At 34.4% G+C, this 20,276-nt stretch overlaps 1 protein-coding gene across 3 annotated transcripts in view; it reads right to left on the bottom strand.

The window, feature by feature from the left end:
* Positions 1 to 13,449: 13,449 nt before the first annotated feature.
* The window catches only part of LOC149075634 (prohormone-1-like), a 60,504-nt gene continuing 53,677 nt past the window's right edge, over positions 13,450 to 20,276 (bottom strand). For all 3 annotated transcript variants that reach the window (XM_089245423.1, XM_089245421.1, XM_089245422.1), the window contains exons 2-3: positions 16,344 to 16,524; positions 13,450 to 14,098 (exon numbers count right to left, since the gene is read on the bottom strand). In XM_089245423.1, coding sequence (XP_089101549.1) covers positions 13,931 to 14,098; positions 16,344 to 16,460 — 285 coding nt within the window. In that variant the 5' untranslated portion in view covers positions 16,461 to 16,524 and the 3' untranslated portion in view covers positions 13,450 to 13,930. The remainder of the gene's footprint in view (positions 14,099 to 16,343; positions 16,525 to 20,276) is intronic.

Below are 20,276 nucleotides of genomic sequence, written 5' to 3' on the forward strand. Positions count from 1 at the left end.
ATTGATCCACGACACTTGTGTAAAAAGCAATTTAAAGAATTTCATTGAGTTTAGAAACGTATAGAAAAAAGTGTTTCCAGGTATTTCTGGTCTCAAAAGTGTGTCCACTGGAATTCTTCAACGGGTTAAAAAAAAAGAATAATAAATTCTTCTAGTGCTATTTACTCAAGGCCAGTGTATCAATGCACATTCCCCGAGGGATGTTGAAAGTTTCAGTCGAGAATAATACGTCGAAGCGTTTCTTTCACGGAAAGCAATGGTTTGAAATTTCTCAAGCAAACAGTTCGGTAACGTCGTGGGAATAACTTTATTTGAGTACATTCAACCGTTAGAAATCCAGAGGAAAAGTTTTCACCAGCTAAGATTTTCACCTCAAGAACTGATCAGTTTTTTCCCCCCATTCAAATTCGTGTTTAAACATGTTAAATTCAAACATCAAACATTATTAGTTTGTTTTAGTTTCGAATATTTCGAAGAAAGGGAATGATAACCTTTGGAGAGAGCGCTCTCCATTTTTCTCTCAGCCGTTAAAATATTCAAGTACTGCATTAAAATTATAATCTTTGGATTTCTCTCCCAAGAAACTCGATGAAAGTTTCGTGGAATTTTCTGTCTTTGATATAATCACGAGTATGAATCCTTCTTTAGTTTTTTTTTCCTTCCAATTTCCTGAAAACGAGGGATTTTTGCTCGTTGAACGGGGAAATGAACTTATCTTAAGAAGCCATTGGAAATCGAATCCGGATGTGTTTTAAAAGAGAAAAAAAAAACAACACACACAGAGTAGAGTTGAGTTTTATTTTAGGAAAACAACTCCTTTTGTTCTTTTTGTTTTTCCTAATAATAGCTTGACCGTCATTGCATGAAGAATCGGGTCATCATACTCTATACTAGAGGTGCACAACCTTTTCAGTCCACCGGTCAGATACGCGTTATTTTGCCGCTCCTGGGCCAGAAACCTGTATGTATAAGGATGACCCCATGATTTTTACACTGGATATTCCAGTGTCGATTTTGGCCTAACAAGAGCCGGTTGTAATACCATATCATATGATAATGATGGAACGAGAAAAGAGCAGATTTCACAGAGAGGCCACCTGGGGGTTCTCAAGGATGGAACCAAAGAGTCGGCCAAGGAGTCCATTAGTCGGCCTCCAAAAGGGGGAGGGGGCTGACAGGGCTCCAACCCGGAAGCCTGAGATGATTCCCACTCATAATTTTTTATTTTTCAAACTAGAAATTCATAGTAGATGATGGGTTCGTGAACAGCGTGACTTGAGATCCCAGACTAAGGTTCCTACTGCAGGACATAGAGCAAATGGGTCCGGTGCCGTGCCTGGATGGGACTCGTGTTCAAATGACCCTGGGTGTCTCGTAAACTATACATAAACAATCAATCATATATTGCTGTCCCGCCCCTATAGGCATACAGCGGGTAAATCATACATAATTCTGCAATCCAAGAATCCTCACTTTTAGCGGATAAAAATTTCCGAAAAACATCCTTTTTACAACTTATTATATCCTGACGAATCGGAAAATTGAATTTATGAACAAGCTCTTTTGATTCAAAAATTCGAATTTTATACAGAAGCGTGTGCGGACGAGCGCGTGTGTATGTCATGGATTGCAACCATCACCAGAAGAAAAGCTCCCTTACAAGGGGACTCTGACATACTCTTCAACTGAAATAATCATGATGGTAATCCATCATTGAATCATAGGAGGTGTCCATCCGAGTTGTGGGTGAATATTTTGTGAGTACGAAATCAGGCATCCATCCTCAATGGTTTAAGTGAGCACCAAACCCCTTCCTAAAGGTAGACATGGCACAGAGATCCGGAATAAACCTTATTTTTTTACACTATAAAGAAGGCCCATCAAATATCTCAGTCTAGATTGTGGGGGCCACTTTAATCACCGATATGCTCGCGGGGAAAAGGAAAATTCTATTCCTACATGAAATGTGGCTTCTTAAATTTTTTTCAGGTAATGGGTGAATTCTTTTTTATTTCACCTGCACTGTGACCTGTTGTTTTAATGAAAAAATTTCCCACTATATCCGTCTTTCAAATTAAGAAATTCTCCTTTTTCATATATTATCAGAAAACATGAACATCATACGAAATATGTACATGTACAAAGAAAAACAAACGTAAAGCGAACAATATAATCGTACACATAAGGAGATGGAAATGACACATAAACTGAGATATTTGCAAAAAATGTATTTTTTCAAACGTAATATTGCACAAAAAGCGATGACTCAAAAATCTTTAAAAAAATTTCTACTTTTGCAATTTCATATTTAAAATTCTTATATAATTTTCGCTCCCATCCAGAAATAATATACAGGGAGTCTCGTAAGTTCGAATTCGGTCATTATCTCACCAACCGTTCGTCGTAGAGGTGTGGTTCTAGTGAAAAAAAAAAATGCTCAAAATGTGTTCAGGAATCACTCTGTACCAGTTTCGTTAGTAAAAATAGTGTCACAAAAACTATAGAAATTTCAATTTTTTTACGGTTCCACCTGTCCTCTAACTTCCAGTTAGGAAGTTGTTGCCCTGTCTCACCTGAGGCCAACAAAAAAGATTCCATGTATGTTTCTAAGTGCAATATTCGCTGAGATATTTCGATTGAAAAATCGGATAAAAGTTGGAAAAGCACCATAAATGAGAGAAAGAAGTTTATGCTGTTATCCCCAACTTTTCTTTGCTAATTAAATTCAAATATCTCAGTGAATATCGCACTTAGAAACGTGGAATTTTTTGGTGGCCGAAAAGAAGACAGCGCAACAACTTTTTGATTGAAAGTCAGAGGACAATTGGACAGTATAAAATATATATATATATATTTTTTTTTTATTTTGTGACACTCTGCACACTGTGAGTACTAATCGTTATAACGGGATTCGACTGTACAAATAAAAAATAAAGGACACAGCAGGCAAAATGCCCAATGAGGTGGCTGAGAAATATATGCCCGTAACAAGTATGGATGTCATATACAGTCGAATCCTGTTTTAACGAATACCGTTATAGCGAAAAATCTCGTTTTAAGGAATACCGTTATAGTGAAAAATCTCGTTTTGACGAACACTTTTGAAATCCCCCAGATACGTTTGCATAGGAACAGTGCAAAAATCCTGAAATTCCCTTATGGCGAAATTTCGTTATAACGAATTGACGTAGCCGGTCTCTTATAATGGGATTCGGCTGTATTACTAAAATTTTAAGTTCTTTTTTGCATTGAATAGTGCTTGGCCGTGACCTATACAAGAGGATGCGGTGGCAAAAAAGACAATTGATGTTACAAGAAAATCCCGAAATTGCGGTACAATCTACAATATTTGGTGGGAGGTTGTTCTAGTCGGTAAAGGTTGTTGGGAAGAAACTAAATTTATGACAATCTAGAGAAGCAAAGATGGGTTGCAGTTTTTGGGAACAGAAAAATGTAAGGGTTCAATTAGAATGTTGGAAGCATCGATTTATAAAAAGAAAAGAGAACTGCAGGAAACATTTTTGTTTCCCTTGTTTCCATCTACGGAATGCTCCTTAAAGAGAAAAAATTCATAAAAATTGAAGCAATTAGTATATTTGAATGCGGTTTGGCGAAAAAGTTATAGAAAAGTTATTTCATTTCTCATGAAGATGAATTTTTGTTTATTTTTCTCAAGGTGAACGACGAATAACGCAGCTTATTTTCTGAATTTTCCTCTTACCCTAGCGCTTACATAAGGTTTTCATCGTGAAGTTATTTTACCTCGGCCACGAGTTGCCGGCTGAAAGTTTTATGAACGTTTCATGACATTGAAGACGTTGAAGAAAAGAAGAGGTCCAATCACACTCCCGAATCGCTTCCATGCAGCGCTGTCTATCGACATAAATTTGAACTAAATCTTTTTCCCGTAACAAAAAAAAAAAGAAACAGTTCGTGAGAGTGACTTTTTCGTGAACTGCATCCAAAATTTTCCAAATTCTCCAATTTTTATAAACTGAATTCTTTTGGTTTAGAAGAAAATGTTTAGTTCACATTTTTGGTGATAGAAGGTGCTGCACGCTGCACGGAAGCATATCACTGGAAATATGCAAATCAGAGTCCTATAAAATGCTAGGCTGTACGATTAACAGCTCATTTCTGAATTTCCCCCGTTACTCGTGCCCACATAAGATTTTCATTTTGATGTTGACCATTGGTGGATAAAGCACTATTGGTGAAAGTGTTTTACCTCAGCCACGAATCACCGGCTGAAGTTTTATGAACGTTTCGAATACAGGAGAGATTGACGTAATAAATTTACATAGAATTCTGTGATTTGCTTTCCTGCAGTGCCCTCTTATTGACGAAAAATTCTTTTTTTTTCCTGCACCACAAAAAGTCTCCCTTCGCGTCAATGACTTTTCCGCAAACCGCATTCAAGTATACCAATTCCTTTAAATTTCATGAATTTTTAAACCCTTTACGAATTAGTGGGACACTGTACGTACATCGCGGGCTAAACGTAAATGGATGTGAGTCAGCGAATAGGGTCAAGGAATGAGTTCTCAGAGCACCCCTTCAGCCTTTCAGACATTGCGGGCCAAAAAAAAAGAAATTCCATGAACCCTGGGGGCCAACAAGTCGCACTGAGGAATCTAGATTCATACAGTGATGAATAAACGGGTGGGCTAATGAGACTCAGGGCTCCGAGTGAAACAAAGGCCCCTATGATATTGTAGAATTTTATTCGCACACACTGATATTATTTTTTCATTGAAAATAGGAATTTCATTAATTCCTCATTTTCTTCAACAAATATTAATTTTCATCAATTCTGAAGTATTTTTCATTAATTATGAATTTATATGAATTGCGAAATAGCTTTTTTTTCCCACTACATCTGAAATTGTTTCAGACGTGGACATGGACTTGGTTGAAGGGGGTGCATAGAAGAGCTGCGCGTGTCCTTGTTGGCACACGGGACTTGAGTTATGAAGAGGGTGTTCATTTTTTTAAATACGCTTACAATGGGAAAACGCAGGTGTCGGGGGGATATGATCGACGAATGAATTATTAATTCATCAATCGAAATCAATGAATTATTAATACGCCATCACACAATCGACTGCTTTTACAAGGGGACGCCAGTACCGATTGGGAAAGGATAATTCTAGGTTGTGGTGTCGCAAGGAGTTTTTCTCTAATAGCGTTGTTAATAAATGGAATAGCTTACCACCGGAGGTTTTAAATTCCAACACAATTGACACGTTTAAAAAGAATTACGATAAACATGTTGGGGGAAATCAAGAAGCTATACATACTTAGAATAAGACAGCCATAAATATTTTTTATGGTCAATGTATTATATTTTATCATGTATACGGGGTGATTCAAAAAACTTTTAGGGGAGGTAAAAACACAAAACACAAAACATGTAGGAATGTACGACCGGAAACCCCAACATGATCAGTTGGGGGATAAACGATGGTGCAGAAATGACAAGCCAATAATGGGCGGAAAAACTTTTTATTGAGCGGTACCTTAAACGAGGACGGTATGTGTACACGTTAAGTTTCACAACAAGTGCTCAACGTTGTTACCATCCACAGTTATGCACAAAAAAAAACTGTTTTGTTTTGTGTTTTCTACCTCCCCTAAAGGTTTGTTGTTGAGTTTTGAATTACCCTGTATATAGTCTTTAGTTTTTATAATTACATTTTTTTTATACAAAAATTGCCACGTTTTTAAGACAAATAAATTACATCATCATTTGTTCATCGAGCACTAAAACTTTGCAGTGATTCAGCCTCCCTCCAGAATGAACTCAATATCCTTCGTGACATCGCTTCTAATCGGGGTTTTTCACCTTTTATCATCGACAAGGTCCTCAGAAAAATGACCCAGACATGCACCACGAACCTGCTCCCAGCTGACTCAAAACAGTTTTCTAATACCGTTGTTCTTCCATTCGTTTCTTCAAGTTTCATGATCTCTTCTATCTTCAAGAAATTTGACTTCCATACAATATTCCAGCCAACAAATATACTCACCTTTTCCCATCTGAAAGATCCTATCTCACCCTCCAAAGAATCTGGTATCTACTTCATCCCATGCAAGAATTGTGAAAATGGATATATTGGCCAAACTAGAAGAAATCTAAATATTCGAGTTCTCGAACACCGAAAGCATGTTGAGAAGGGACGGACGGATAATTCGGCTATTGCCCAACACTGCTGGCAACATTCACATCATTTTGATTTTGACAAAGCATTTGTTTTTAAAAAAGCAACACACAATTCGGAATTGAATTTTCTCGAGGGATACTTCATCAGAACATGCCAGAATTTCCTCGTTAATGATGGAAGAAACACACCACCTATTTCGTCAGCTTGGACAGGCTTTATTAACCTCAGTCGTGAAAAAACTTTCAACACTTTACAACAGATGGCTCCCCAATTCGCATCCAAAGACCACTCGGACGCAGCAAAGTCCTAGCAAAGTTATAGTGCCGGACTCGTGATGCGAGGATCCGGGTTCGAACCCCACAGTGGTGGTCGGCTGAAGTTGGTTTTCTGTGGTTCCCAACTTCAAGGCGCAAATGCGAGCCGATCTCCCCGTTAAAAAGTCTCGCCACAGAGAGCAACAGTCCTACAACGGTAAATCATTCAACCATAACACACTTCACTCATAGTTAGAAAAACTGGGGACAGATGACAGCACTACACATAACAAGCATTACACAGAAACAAACTTTACGTCAGGTTGCACTACACGTACACGCACATTCCCGCATGTACCGATTCGTTGGGGGGTTCGCGGGGGGGGGGGGGTGCATGTGTGGTGTAGCAGTAGTAGGTAGGGCCTCCAAAAAATGGCTCGGGGATCCATGATGTTCTTAAGTCAGCCACCTCGTTGGGCAATTTGCCTGTTGTGGCGTTGTATTTGTGTTTGTGTATAAATACAAAGGCGAACTCTTCGGACGACCAGACGTAAACATCACTCTTCATTCGTGTGAGTTCTGACCACGAGGTCCTGATGACGGCTCTCCATTGAAGAGCCGAAACGCGTCGACCATTCGACCAGTGTAATTTATTTGTCTTAAAAACGTGGCAATTTTTGTATAAATTAAAACCAGGCAAAGTTACTCATTTTTTGTGATAATTACATTTTTAATTGGTTTGCTGTATTTTAGAAATGCATGACATCCATATTTGTTATGGGCGTCTTTTTCCTCAGCCACCTCGTCGGGGATTTTGCCTGTTGTAACCTTGCATTTGTATTTGTATTTCTTTCAAAAATTTTGAAATAATTTCTCTCATTAATTATGGAACCATTTCTCATTGATTTCGAAATTATTTCCCTTATTTACTTCTGAAATGTTTTCTAAAAGTGAATTTGAGAATACTTTCGCCAACTCTAGAATACATTTTTTTCATTGAGTTTTTTTTTTCAGCGTTTCTATAAATTTATATTACTGGTTGAGAGCACTTGGATGGTAAAAGAGATTTCAATAAATTGGTATTTGAATTATTTTTTATATCACTTGATTATTTCTTTCAGTTTCTTCATTTTGACATCATACACGTGCGTTATGTTCAAGCGTATCTCATCAGACACATGTCTTTACTCATTCTCATGAAGCCGTGGGCTTATTTTTGAGATAATCAAATAAATAACATAAATAATCTAAATATCAATTTGTGGAAAATCCCTTATCATCAAGGTACTCTTAGCCAATTACCTAAATTGCAGCTCACGATATCGCTTTTATCTTACTGAATTTCCACGACATTCAGCTGGAATTTTTATGTAAGTTGCACTATATATGTCTGGCAACCTATATAATATAAAAAATAAAATCGATATTTTTTCTGTGCGTGCGTGATTAAAATTCATTTACTAAAAATACTCATGTCTCATTGAATTGTCACACACACGCACACACATTTTAAATTCTTACACAGAGTTTCGCATGTGTAGTGCCAATTTTTGCAAGTTTCATAAAAATTAAAAACTCCGCATGTTATAAGCGAAAAACACGCGATGAAAATTGGAATTTTTATAGAAAACATTTACATCTTCGTGAATAAACTGCTATTTTCACAAAAATGCACACAAGTATTGCATAAAGTTAGTATAATAATTTGTGAAAGTTACTAATCATTTGTAGGTTTTAATCATACAGGATCGATCGGAAATCTTTTTTTCTCATTTTATATTTTGTCGGTCTCCTAAATGCACTCATGACTAAATTTTCACTGGGAATTGTGAGTACAAGCTTAAAGCTCACTTGCCCAAATTTCAGAACTATTTGTCCAATATGTTTCTCTAAATTCGAGAAAATGTCGAAACTCCAAAAAGGACACAGACTTTTAGCAACATAGTGCTCATAACAGAGCAGTCTTTAAGGCCGGGATTACACTATAAAAGTTTTCTAAAAGTTCGTTTATAAAACTTGAAAAATGCAACCAATAGGCTGATCAGTTAAATTCGCTCGAATGTAGCTGATGTGTTTATTGGTTACATTTTTCAAGTTTTATAAAATAATTTTTATCAAAGTTTTATAGTGTAATACCAGCCTAAGAAACACTGCTCTGAAGAAAACTAGGATTTACGTTGTGATACAGTAGAAATATCATCAGCAGCAGCAATCACGGATAATACCGCGCAAATATTTTCAGTACCTACCGAAACGGGAATTCCAAGCAAAATATTCTTTCATAAAGAGCGAGCATTCAATATTGAACCTAGATAGAATTCATGGGTTGTGACCATCTGGTTGGAAAACTCTGATAACAATATCCATCCTCAAAAACACATAAATGTATGGTTGAATAACTTGGTATTGACAGCAGTTGTAAAACGATCTTTACACATGTATAAAAGTTCACGGTAATTTTATCAGTTCAACATGGAAATCGATGGGTATTTTTTACCTTTAAAGTCTTTATTTATTTATTTTTTATATGAACATTTATTTCCACCAGAATTCATTTTTCGTCATGGTGAATAGTTTTCCACAAAGAAGACACTTGAAAAATCTTACGGGTGAATATATCTAAAAGTTTTTGAATACCCTATAAACACACCTGCGCACGTTTGGAAAAAGGAGACATTCCTCAATAGATCTTCCATAATCGATTACTCTATGTCTCAGATAAGAATCTATATTACCAGCCAAATGACGTTAAAAAAATAAAACATGCACATATTGTACGGTACATGCGGTATAGATTTCGTATATAACATAAAATTTCCTAGTAAACTGAATTGAGGAGAAAAACCAATTTACGATATCTTGGACGTGTAATTTAAGGAAAATACAATTTCACATGAACTTATTTATGTTGTCGAAATCGTTTTTTTACATGTTTTGTTCGCCGCCCAAACCGTGTATTTTCTTTTCTTCACATTGAAAGACGCTTCTCTTTCTTTCATCGATACTTTAGTTTCTACATACTGGATAGCCTTTGGTCATCTTTTTCCGATGCTTTTGCTACAGAGGAAAAATAATTCGCGCGAGGCTATACGAAACGTAAAGTAAACAGGTATGGACGATGGCTACGGCAAAGCCAATAGACGTTTGCCATGAAATTCTCATGCGCATATAATGTATCAAGTTTGATGGAATTCCTGAATTCCGTCAAACCATCATTCCTGGATTCCCATCTCTCTATACGGTTTATTTCCAGGGAATTTTTCTGGCGTACAATGTCCACTTTTGATTACCATATATAGTGTTTGGCAAAGCTTTTCTAATAGAAAAATATTAAGATGAGATTTCACGGTCAGAAATTGATATTGAGCGTTTTCTGAATCCATTCAAATTCTAGAATCTTAGAAGAATAGGAACTGGAAGCGCGCACAGGGCAAAGGGAGCCCGTGATCCTACCCCCTTAAGACGATCAAAAATAAAAATTATTTACAAATATCTTCGTAAAAACCCTGGAATATCAAAACTCAAATGTCTTTATATGCTATATTTATCTTTTAAGCGGCATTGACGTGATTTCTCGTCTTCTTAAAAACCTTCCATTTTAGCAATGGAGTGATAATTTGAAGAGCTGATTCGTGGATGTAACTCATTTTCCCATTCTTCTTACATTGCACCTGTTGAAAATCGGGAGAAAACCTGCATCATAAAAAAAAAGACATTTTACGAAGGGGTTCAGTTATTTCTGCCATTCCGGTTAAAGGGTTGAACAATTTTTGTCAATTTTATCCATTATTTTCCATTGTCCATTTTTTGTTTGAGACGCTTGTTTTAATTTATATTTTAGCGGTGGGAATTTGTTGTACCTAAATTTTGAACTGATTGCTACAAAAGTTACAAACTCAATAAAAATATTTGAATTTTTTGATTAATAATAATTAATATCAAAAATAGTATTTTTAATTCAATAAAACTTTTTTCCCCAAAAAGTTTTCCATTCACATTTCATTCGTGTTATCACAAAATGTTTATATTTATTTATTTTTTTGAGAAAGCTAAATAATAGAGTTTTGGCGTATAATGGGTGAAAATGCTTTTTGGAGGTCAGTGACTAAAATTTCCCTGTAAGAGATTCCTGATATTCGGAGGCATAGAAGCATTACAATTACGAATCAGTTTTAAATTGTTTTTGGACATTATTTACTCTCGTGGGTACAAATGGCAGGAATACTTGCAATAATAATTTCATTAATATTTTTAATTTATTAATATTCCGTTCTTTAAGAAATATGATAAACACGTTGGTATTAAATCGAGAAACTATCCATACTTAAAATAAGACAACCATAAATATTTTTTATGAGTATTGTATCATATTTTATCACGTACATATGTATTTTCTAGTTCTTGCGATTGCATTTTCAATTGGGTTGCTGTAGTTTAGAAGAATATGACATCCATATTTGTTATGGGCATCTCTTTATCAGCCACCTCGTTGGGCATTTTGCCTGTTATGGCCTTGTTTTCGTATTTATAAATTTCTACAAACACTCATTAAAACTTATTCAATTTGTTAAAACTGTAATATGAGATTGAAAAAACACGCGTTTTAACAAATTTTAAATAAAAAAAAATTACGTTTAATATGTTTGGTTAATTTTAAAAAAACGTTTTAAAATTAACCAAATTTTTCTTTTTTAGAAAAACCCCAAAAATTAGTTCAAACTAATCAAGTAAAAGTCCATATAGATCAGAGCTGAGAAAATCCCAGGTTATGACTAAAATTGGTAACAAAATAACATTGGTACCTAAAACTTCCTTCGTGTAGTTATTAAGTTGCACGCTGAGGGCAACACAAAACCTTTGGACTTTATAGCAGCATATCTGCCAACATGAAAGAGGGTCACTATGCCTTGAAAAAGTCAAAAGGAGCATTATTTTGGACCTTTTTCATTTAGTTAAAAGGTTGTTTTTGGCAACTAGATTTTTTTATGATTTGTCCAGCCCTGATATACGTAGATAATATACTTTTTTTTCAGATCCGGTATTGCTATGTACCAGGTAATTTTCTTTTAAAATCTTTGATGCCTTTGAACTTGGGATGTATGAAGAGACTACCGTCTGGAAGAAAAAAAATTCTATATCGTCCCCCCCCCCCCTCATGCTAGAAGCGCGAATGTGCAAAATTTCACTTTTATTTTATCTGCTGGGTTGACTACCTCGTTTTGCTATCCAAGTTTTGCCGGAAACGTAAATGCGTATCCCTATCGAAACACGTTATAAAACATTATAGGAAAATAACTTCCATAGAATAACATGGGTGGAGTAGACATTCACAAACGCCATTTCCCTAATTCCTTTTTTTCCCAAAGACATTGAACATTCATGCTTCTAGCATGAGGGGTACGATACATGTTTGTAAAATTAAAGTAAAATGTATCAGTAAAAGTAGAGTGATTCAGTTGTGAAAAATTTTTCCTCCTCAAAATTAAAACTGGGAAAAATATAAAAATTTAAATTCTTATACGGCTGGCCCTAAATCAGAATAAATTCAATTAATAAAATTTTTGCTCCTGTTTATTCTTATGGGAGAAATTTACCTTGTTATATTTCCGTGAAAATAATTCATCGAAATATCAACAGTTGAAATTTTCGACTTTAAAAATTTTTTACGTGATAAAATGACCAAGATTGTCGTAGAAAGTAGAAAAAAAATCAAAAATTGCATTAAAATCGATATCTCGACTAATTTCCATACAAATATTAATATTTAACAAGTAAATTTGTTTTTCTTTTTTTTGGTAGATTCTTTAGAGCAGGGGTCTTCAACCTTTCAGACACACGGCCGGTTGAATCAAAACTTCTCGCGAAGCCCGCGGGCAACCAACTTGAAATTAGCGACATCTTAATAAAAAAAAGACGAATTGGGCACCGAGTCGAACATGGACGAAAATAATTCAAAAGACTTTTATTTCATCTCTTCATTAGTTATTTCTTTTACTAATTATCAATTTTTATTAGCTTTGAAACATTTTTTCGCAGTTTATTATTTTTATAAGTTTTGATGAGTTTTTGATTAATTACTGATTAAACTAATTAATTCTGAGATAATTTTAATTATTAATTCTGAGATAATTTTAATTATTTATTCTTTCATTTTAATTATTTATTCTTTCATTTTAATTATTTATTCTTTCATTTTAATTATTTATTCTTTCATTTTAATTATTTATTCTTTCATTTTAATTATTATTTCTTTAATTATTTATTCCGGTAATTCGGAAATTATTTTTCTTTTCAATACATCTCTAAATACTTTTTTTCAATAATTATGCAATTATTATTTTATTGATTGTGGAATTATTTTTATCAGAAATTATAAATCAATTAAAGAAATAATTTTGTAAGTTTTTTTTTTTGTCACTAATTCTGAAATTATTTCTTTCAATACTCATTTACATTCTAAAATTATTCCTTTCAATTACTCTAGAGAATTATTTCTTTCAATTATTCTAGAATAATTCCTTTCATTAATTCCGAAATTATTTTTAGAATTTCACAAATTCTAGAATTAATCGTTTTTCAATGTTTCAACCATTTTCTGAAAATGATCGACGTACCACAACAAAAAAATTGACGTGTTGAAAATCCCTGGTTTAGAGACATTCAAAATTTACTGATTGGCACCTTTTGATTCCGTAACAAAAATCTAATTCCCATATTTCCTGTAATTATTAATTATTTATTTACTACCTAACATCACACCTCAATTTTCTTTTTCTTGCGAATATATTTTCAATATTTTTTTTTGTTCAGAATTTTCATCCTTTTTGAGCAATCTGAAAAACACCACATTATCCTGTAATTAAGTGTTATTTATAATTTAAATTATTTCTTTAAGCTTTTCTCCAATAACATTGATGAAAATAGAGACAATGTCATTTCGGTTTACAAAAATCTTAAAAATGCAGTCATTAAATAATTCATGAGAAAATAAATTTTACGAACAAGAAAAAACCACACACATACACGAGACGTGAACACACTACAACTTCCAGATTTTATTTAAACGAACAACACAATATGTTTTACATTCATTTCAATATAATATATATGCTTCTGATGTATTTCACGAAACTGCACGCCATGCCTATAATATACAGCATTCACACACATTACATTAAGCCGTTTGATACGTAGATCAGAAGGACATAAGTGAGTAAAAACGATGCAAGTAATGGAAAAAAGTAATTCCGATTCATTATTCATTAGGGAGAAAACATTGTCTAAATGGACAAATATTCGATGAGTATGTAAGATAGAAATGTATTGTTCCAAGGGAACGAGCACAATTTTAATCTTTTCTTGCTCCTTCAATACGTTCGATATGAAAACAATTTTAAAAAAAAACACTCAATGGATTTATTAATTTGTAATTTTATGTAATTAATAAATAAAATATCGATACGTAAATCACATGCGTGGGTTTTTTTTTTTATATTTCTTCATGATTATTAATTATTTTTTCCCGAAGCAGGAAACGGCGTTGAACGCGCATTGCTTGAAGTAAGACCTCTTCTTCTGCAGATCGTTGACGTCCATGTTGTTGCGGATCCTGTGCACCATCTGCCGTGCGAACAAATAATTTAGTATTGCGTTGTCCATGGATCCGTCATCTTCCGCCACCTGTAATAATGATTCGAGAGGAAATGAATCCCCTGGAACATGCTTTACATGTGAAAAACATAATGGTTTTCCCGGGTAGAGAAAAATCAAATTGAAATATATCATTTCGACTATGTTAACTCGGAAATGATGCTGAAGCATTCCAGGAACGCCGCAGACAATACAGGGAGTCTACCACTACTACTAAACCACACATGCACTTCGTTCACATTCCTCCGCGGAACTTCTAACGATTTGGCACATGTTGGAATGTGCGTGTATGTGTTGTGAACTTGACGTGAAGCTTGCTTCTGTGTAATGCTTGTTATCAGTTTTTTATCTATGAGTGAAGTGTAATAATTAATTGTTACTCTTGGCTTGTTGCTCTCTCTGTGGCGAGACTTTTTAACAGGGAGATCGGCCCGCATTTACGCCTGGAAGTTAAGAACTACAGAAAACCAACTTCAGCCGACCATCACTGTGGCGACGGTGGAGTTTAAACCCGGCGACTTAGTCACTATGAGCACTCGATTACCACAGCGGCCAATACAAGGTATCTGTAAATGTTTGGTTGGTGTGGTTTCAAGATTTTGCTGTAGGCGTGATATTTGGCGCACATGTGAACGTAAAATTTCAATATTACTTGGAACAAACTGGCGTACTACATACAGGTGCTCGACGTATGCCATTTGAGTGATTCTACAAACATCACCTCTGTAATAATTTCCCTTCATGCTTGATGTAGCATTTCTGTAAAAAATTTTAAGGATGAAGAACACTATAATTTTGAAAAGTAATTTTACTCCTCTCCGAAATTTTACGGGATCTTTCTTCCCCTGTCAGTGAGAAAGAATTCCGAAAAAAATTACCTGAAATTTGAAGTACTTTCACTCCTCAAACGAAATTTGGAGGAGTAAAATTCGATTTCGATGCGCATTGGCGAATACTGATAGGATATAAGTTGTCATACGAAGACATGTAGATTTCACTAGCTTTACGAATTATATTATCGGGGGGGGGGGAAGTGGAAGTATTCATTGGGCCCCCAGGGGGTGGCAAATAATGTGGACAATTATACTGACGATAGTTGACCTACTCAAGGTGTAGATGATCGTTTGTGTGTACGCGAGTATATTTTCTTTCTAACGCTTCTCCAACGCTTGGCATCATCGGAAGTGAACAAGTTATGTTGTATTGAATTCGAAGATCAGTTTCTAGCACAAGTCTAAGATTTTTCAGAGACCGTGAAAGTGTGGCTGAAACATTCTTTCAACTAAAAATGGTCTTGAAAACCTTATCAGTTTCTAATGAGCGTGTTAGATAGAAGAACTTTAAGAGAGAAAAAAACACACCGTCACTTAACCCTGACAGCGGCAATTATGAAATATCTCGGGTTCATAAAATGTTATCATTTCGGCATTGACAAGCCCACATACGGTTTCAAATTTTCTTCTCCTGGTAACATGTTTTTCTCCTCCCCCGTCCACTCAATCAACTGCTAGTGGGCGGACTCAGCTCTTGCTCAAATTTTAATAGCAGAAGTGGAGGGATATTACTTATGTTACAGCATAAGTAACATAAAAACGGTAGATTTTTTCCCTTCTTTGTTTTTATTATTATTATTTTAGATTGTGAGGGAAAGCGTTTATATCAGCTCTAAATCGAAAAAAATATATTTTCCTTGAAAATAGGTGACAATTTCTAGAAGGTTTAGTGATTTCTATTGTGGCAGTTATAATGTAGATCAGGAAAATTTTGAAAACCACTTAAAGGTTAAAATTTGATGTAAATTTTGCGTGTTTAAATTCTTTCAAACAAATTTCATAAGGCGCGTTTCAAAAGTCATCAAAGACAGTAAATGAGACGCCACCAATCAATATTGTACGTAATTAAAAGCATTTAATGCATATGAGAGATGATTTTCCTTTTACTCGCTTAAAACGCTCTCAAACGAGTTTAAAAACTATTGCACTTGGTACATTTACTCATATGATAAAAAAGACACGCCTAACGTTTTGATGTTAGACATTTTCTAGATTTTAAAACTTTCCCGGAAATATTAATGCAAAATCTGTGTAAATTTGGCAAAGATCTTACTTAAGTGATATGTTCAAATATGTCATCAAACAACTTAAACTAATGGATCGAATGAACTTTTCCTTTCGAGAAAAGAATTGTGATGACACACATCAGCGTCATTTTTGGTTAATTGAGACATTACTAATGTGTAAATGCCCGGGAGGAGTATTTTCCCATAATGACTTACATCGAATTCCGACGGGTACATCATTTTCTCCTGTTGGCCGAGGCTCTTTGCTGCAGTGAGGACAGCACTTGTCACCAAGATGGCAATGAGAACGAAGATGCCAATTTTTGAGCTCATGTTTTCTTTGAGTTGGGTTTTTCTTCCGAATTTATATACGAGCTGCTCGATAAACTTCTAGATACTGAAACGAGTAAAACATCAGAAATATATTGCCATATGAAACGACCAACAAGAAATTCATCAGCATTTTGTATTACTTCAAATCATTATCAAGTAATTAACAAAGAAAATTATTAATGAAAATTATAATCAAGATTTACTTTACCCACCCTAATAATAATAATAATAATAAATCTTTATTTGCATATGGGGCCAGACCCATGCAAGGATGGCGTATAATTAAAAAAAGAAAATCACGATTCATTAGTATGCACATAACCAACTCACATAATAACAATTACCCACCCTTGTAGGGCACGTGGGAACTGAAAAAAATTATACAGTTCTCTACCATCAAAATGAGAAAGTTGATGGTACACTAAACCAGTGTAACTATCCAAGCCTAAAGCCGGAATTACACTATAAAAGTTTTAGAAAGTTCTTTTATAAAACTTGAGAAATGCAGCTTGTAAGCGCATCGGTTACATTCGAGCGCATGTCGCTAATAGGTTTATTGGCATTTTTTATACGTTTTGTAACAGATCTTTGATCAAACTTTTGCACCGTAAATCCCGGCCTAAGATTAAATAAGGTTTTTCTTCCTTATAAAAGGGGGCCAAAATAAAACCCTTGTTTACGGTAAGTAACTTTTCGGGCATGTAATATATCGATTCGGGCATCTATTATTCAAAGCTACATGGTCGACCGGACATGTAAATTTTTGGAGATTTTGTTTGCAAAGACGTCATATGGAGCCGTCGTCGGCAAATCACGACGATTGTGACAAATATTAGGATGCAACCGCTTCTTGCTTTGGGAATTAAAATACGGGACAACAAATGGTCACTTGTAAACATTTCTTTAAAATCTCGTACACTCCCGTTTTCAACTAGATTTCTCTAAACCCTAGTTTGTTCACTCTCCATCAGAAATCGTTACGATGACAGCGTAAAAATAAGATGAAATTTTAGTATTTTCTGCATGCTAAACACCGCACACCGTCGGGAATAAAAGCCTCATTATCAGTACATTATTATGTAGAGAAAACAACACGAAGTTTCGACATTAATATGAATTTGCGTCTATACACATTCGATCATCATAAAGTCACGCGATGTAAAAATGTCGAGTAGAAAAATAAGACTAGCGATAAATCTTCATTTACACGGCAATTAACTATGAAATGTGCCGTGAAAATGGAAAAATCTTGTTTAATATGTAATTTGAAAGTTGGATCAAAAAATTAGTTCCCTGATCACTTGGTGAGAAACAAGTAAAAAAAATTCTAAGCGTAACAATATATTTGATATATATTTTTCTCTTTTTTTTCGAGAAAATTTTGCTGGGAAGTTATTTGACAACTGATGCGACAAGGGTTTCGGAGGAGAGAAAAATTTTAAATTTCCTCGGTTGGATATAATGAAAAATGAATTGTGCCGTGGGGGCGTTATATCCATCAAAACATGATCCACACACGTCATGATCTCGTAATTTTAACTGAAATGTAAAGTGGTGGCATATATCTCCAGAAGCAGGGGAAAATGATAAGTATCATTTGGTACGAGGGGGGTTTCTCCGTGAAATTGACGAGAACAAATTTGGAAACTTTCATCTTCAGATGAAAAATATAGTGTTTTTGAGCGTAAAGAAATGAAATTTTTCAGCGTTGAATCTCGTAAAAATTTTAAAATTCTTCAACTTAACCCATTTGTTTTCTGTTCATGGTCATGAAAATTTTGAAAAGTTGTTTAAAAAATGTTTTCAAGTAATTTTCATTAAAATTTTCATTTTTGAGAATTAAAAGATTTCAAAAAAAAATAGAGAGAGTCACACAAGCATTAAAAAAAATTTACAGAGAAATTTAATTATTTATGACTTTTCAAAAATTAAATGTTCACATTTTCATCCTAAATTTTGTTCAGTAATTTTTTTTCATGAAGATGAATAAAAGAAAAAATCGGTTTTTTAAAAGATTTGAATGCGGTTTGCGAAAAAGTTATTCTCACAAAAGGGAACTTTTTCCTTGTACAGAAAAGAAAATTTGTTCAAATTTCTTTCATAGAGGGCGTTGCACGAAAGCAATTCACATAATTTCGACATGAACCTTTCTTTAGTTTCTTGTGTCCGAAACGTTGGTAAAGCTTCAGCCGGTGACTCGTCGCTGAGGTAAAACAACTTCACCAATAGTGCTTTATTCACCAATGTCAAAATCACAATGAAGAATCTTATGTAAGCGTCAATAAAACAGTAAAATTCAAGAATGAGCTAATGTTAGTTGTACACTCCATATTTTATAGGAGTCTGATTTGCATATTTTCAGTTATTTCCCTTCACTTCCAGTGTTTTCTATCGACAAAAGTTCGAACTCAATCTTTTTTCTGTACCAAAGAGATAAAGTTCCCCTTCGTGAGAATAACTTTTTCGCAAACCGCATCCAAGTATAGCAATTCCCACAATGAAATTTTTAAATAATGTACGAATTTATAGGACACCCTGTACAATAAAAAAAAAAATTGACAATTTGGTGAAAAATTTTAAAGAACGATCGAAATATGGCATAAGAAGTTTAAAAAATTTAAACTATACGTGCATTTTTTTAATAGTTTTCCTCTCAATTCTGTGAGTTTGTTTAAGGAAATATCAAATGTAATTTTAAATAAATTTCAAACTTCAATTGTCTTTGAGAAATCAATACCCTTATATATGAGACAAACAACTGAGTATTACCCGGAGAATCCGTCTAAGGGGATTACAGCCAATTATTTTGGTTCCCTCAAAGCATTAGAATATGTTGTTTCATCAACGAGGTGACGCGTGTAGAAATGCATCACCCTGGACGTGATTGAAGTATTTCATTAAATGAGCCTTTGGCCACCAGGTATTTATCACAATGGCGAGTCATCGTTACGTATCTCGCATTTGCTTCATTTAACTGTGACCAAATTTAATGGCGTACCGATGATAGTAGCGTGAGTAATATCCAAACGAGACTTTGATGGACCATGTACGGCAATGAACATAACCAATATCATGCAAATTCGATGATAATGGACATGAAACCATTTAGTATTACACTCTCACTCATCTTTGAAATTACTCTTGATTCCGTAGCCCAATACAATCGATATATTTTTAGTATTTGGGTCAATACAATGTTATTTTCACTGTACAGGGTGTCCCATAATTAAATAGTAGTAGCTATTCGTAAATAGTTTAAAAATTCGTGAAAATTGAAGGAATCGGTGTATTTGAATGTGGTTTGCAAAAAAAGTTATTCTCGTGAAGGGGAATTTTTTTTTCGATACAGAAAATAAAATAGTTCAAATTTTTGTCGACAGAAGGCTCCGGAAAAAAAATTGAATTTTTCAATTCCTAAAAAAATGTGAACCAAACCAATTTTTTGGCACCTTATCTCCTGACCTCTGCTTGTCAAAATGTATCATACGAATTTCGCGTTGCAAAAGTATTTTTCGATTAGCGATCTTACTTTATTTTCACTCTGGTAGAGAAAAATTACCATTATTTACTTAAATTTTTTCATGGTTTCTATTGGTACCTCGTGTTATTAGCACGTTGTGCTTGGATTCGATACTATCGTGAGCACACATCACTCAGGTACAACGTCAAAAAATTCAGTCAAGTGTCAAAGAAACATTAATTATTAGTTTTTGTGGCAGGAATCAATAAGTGAAGAACAACTATTCAATATGAATCTCTCTTTTCCGAATCTTAAAAAATGTTAAAAAGTGTTTTTTAGTTTAGTTTTGAATTAAT

The sequence above is a fragment of the Pholcus phalangioides genome, unplaced genomic scaffold (genome assembly GCF_987345545.1).
Source record: "Pholcus phalangioides strain wild (caught in Gottingen) unplaced genomic scaffold, Ppha-v1.0 ptg000015l_1, whole genome shotgun sequence".
NCBI lineage: Eukaryota > Metazoa > Arthropoda > Arachnida > Araneae > Pholcidae > Pholcus > Pholcus phalangioides.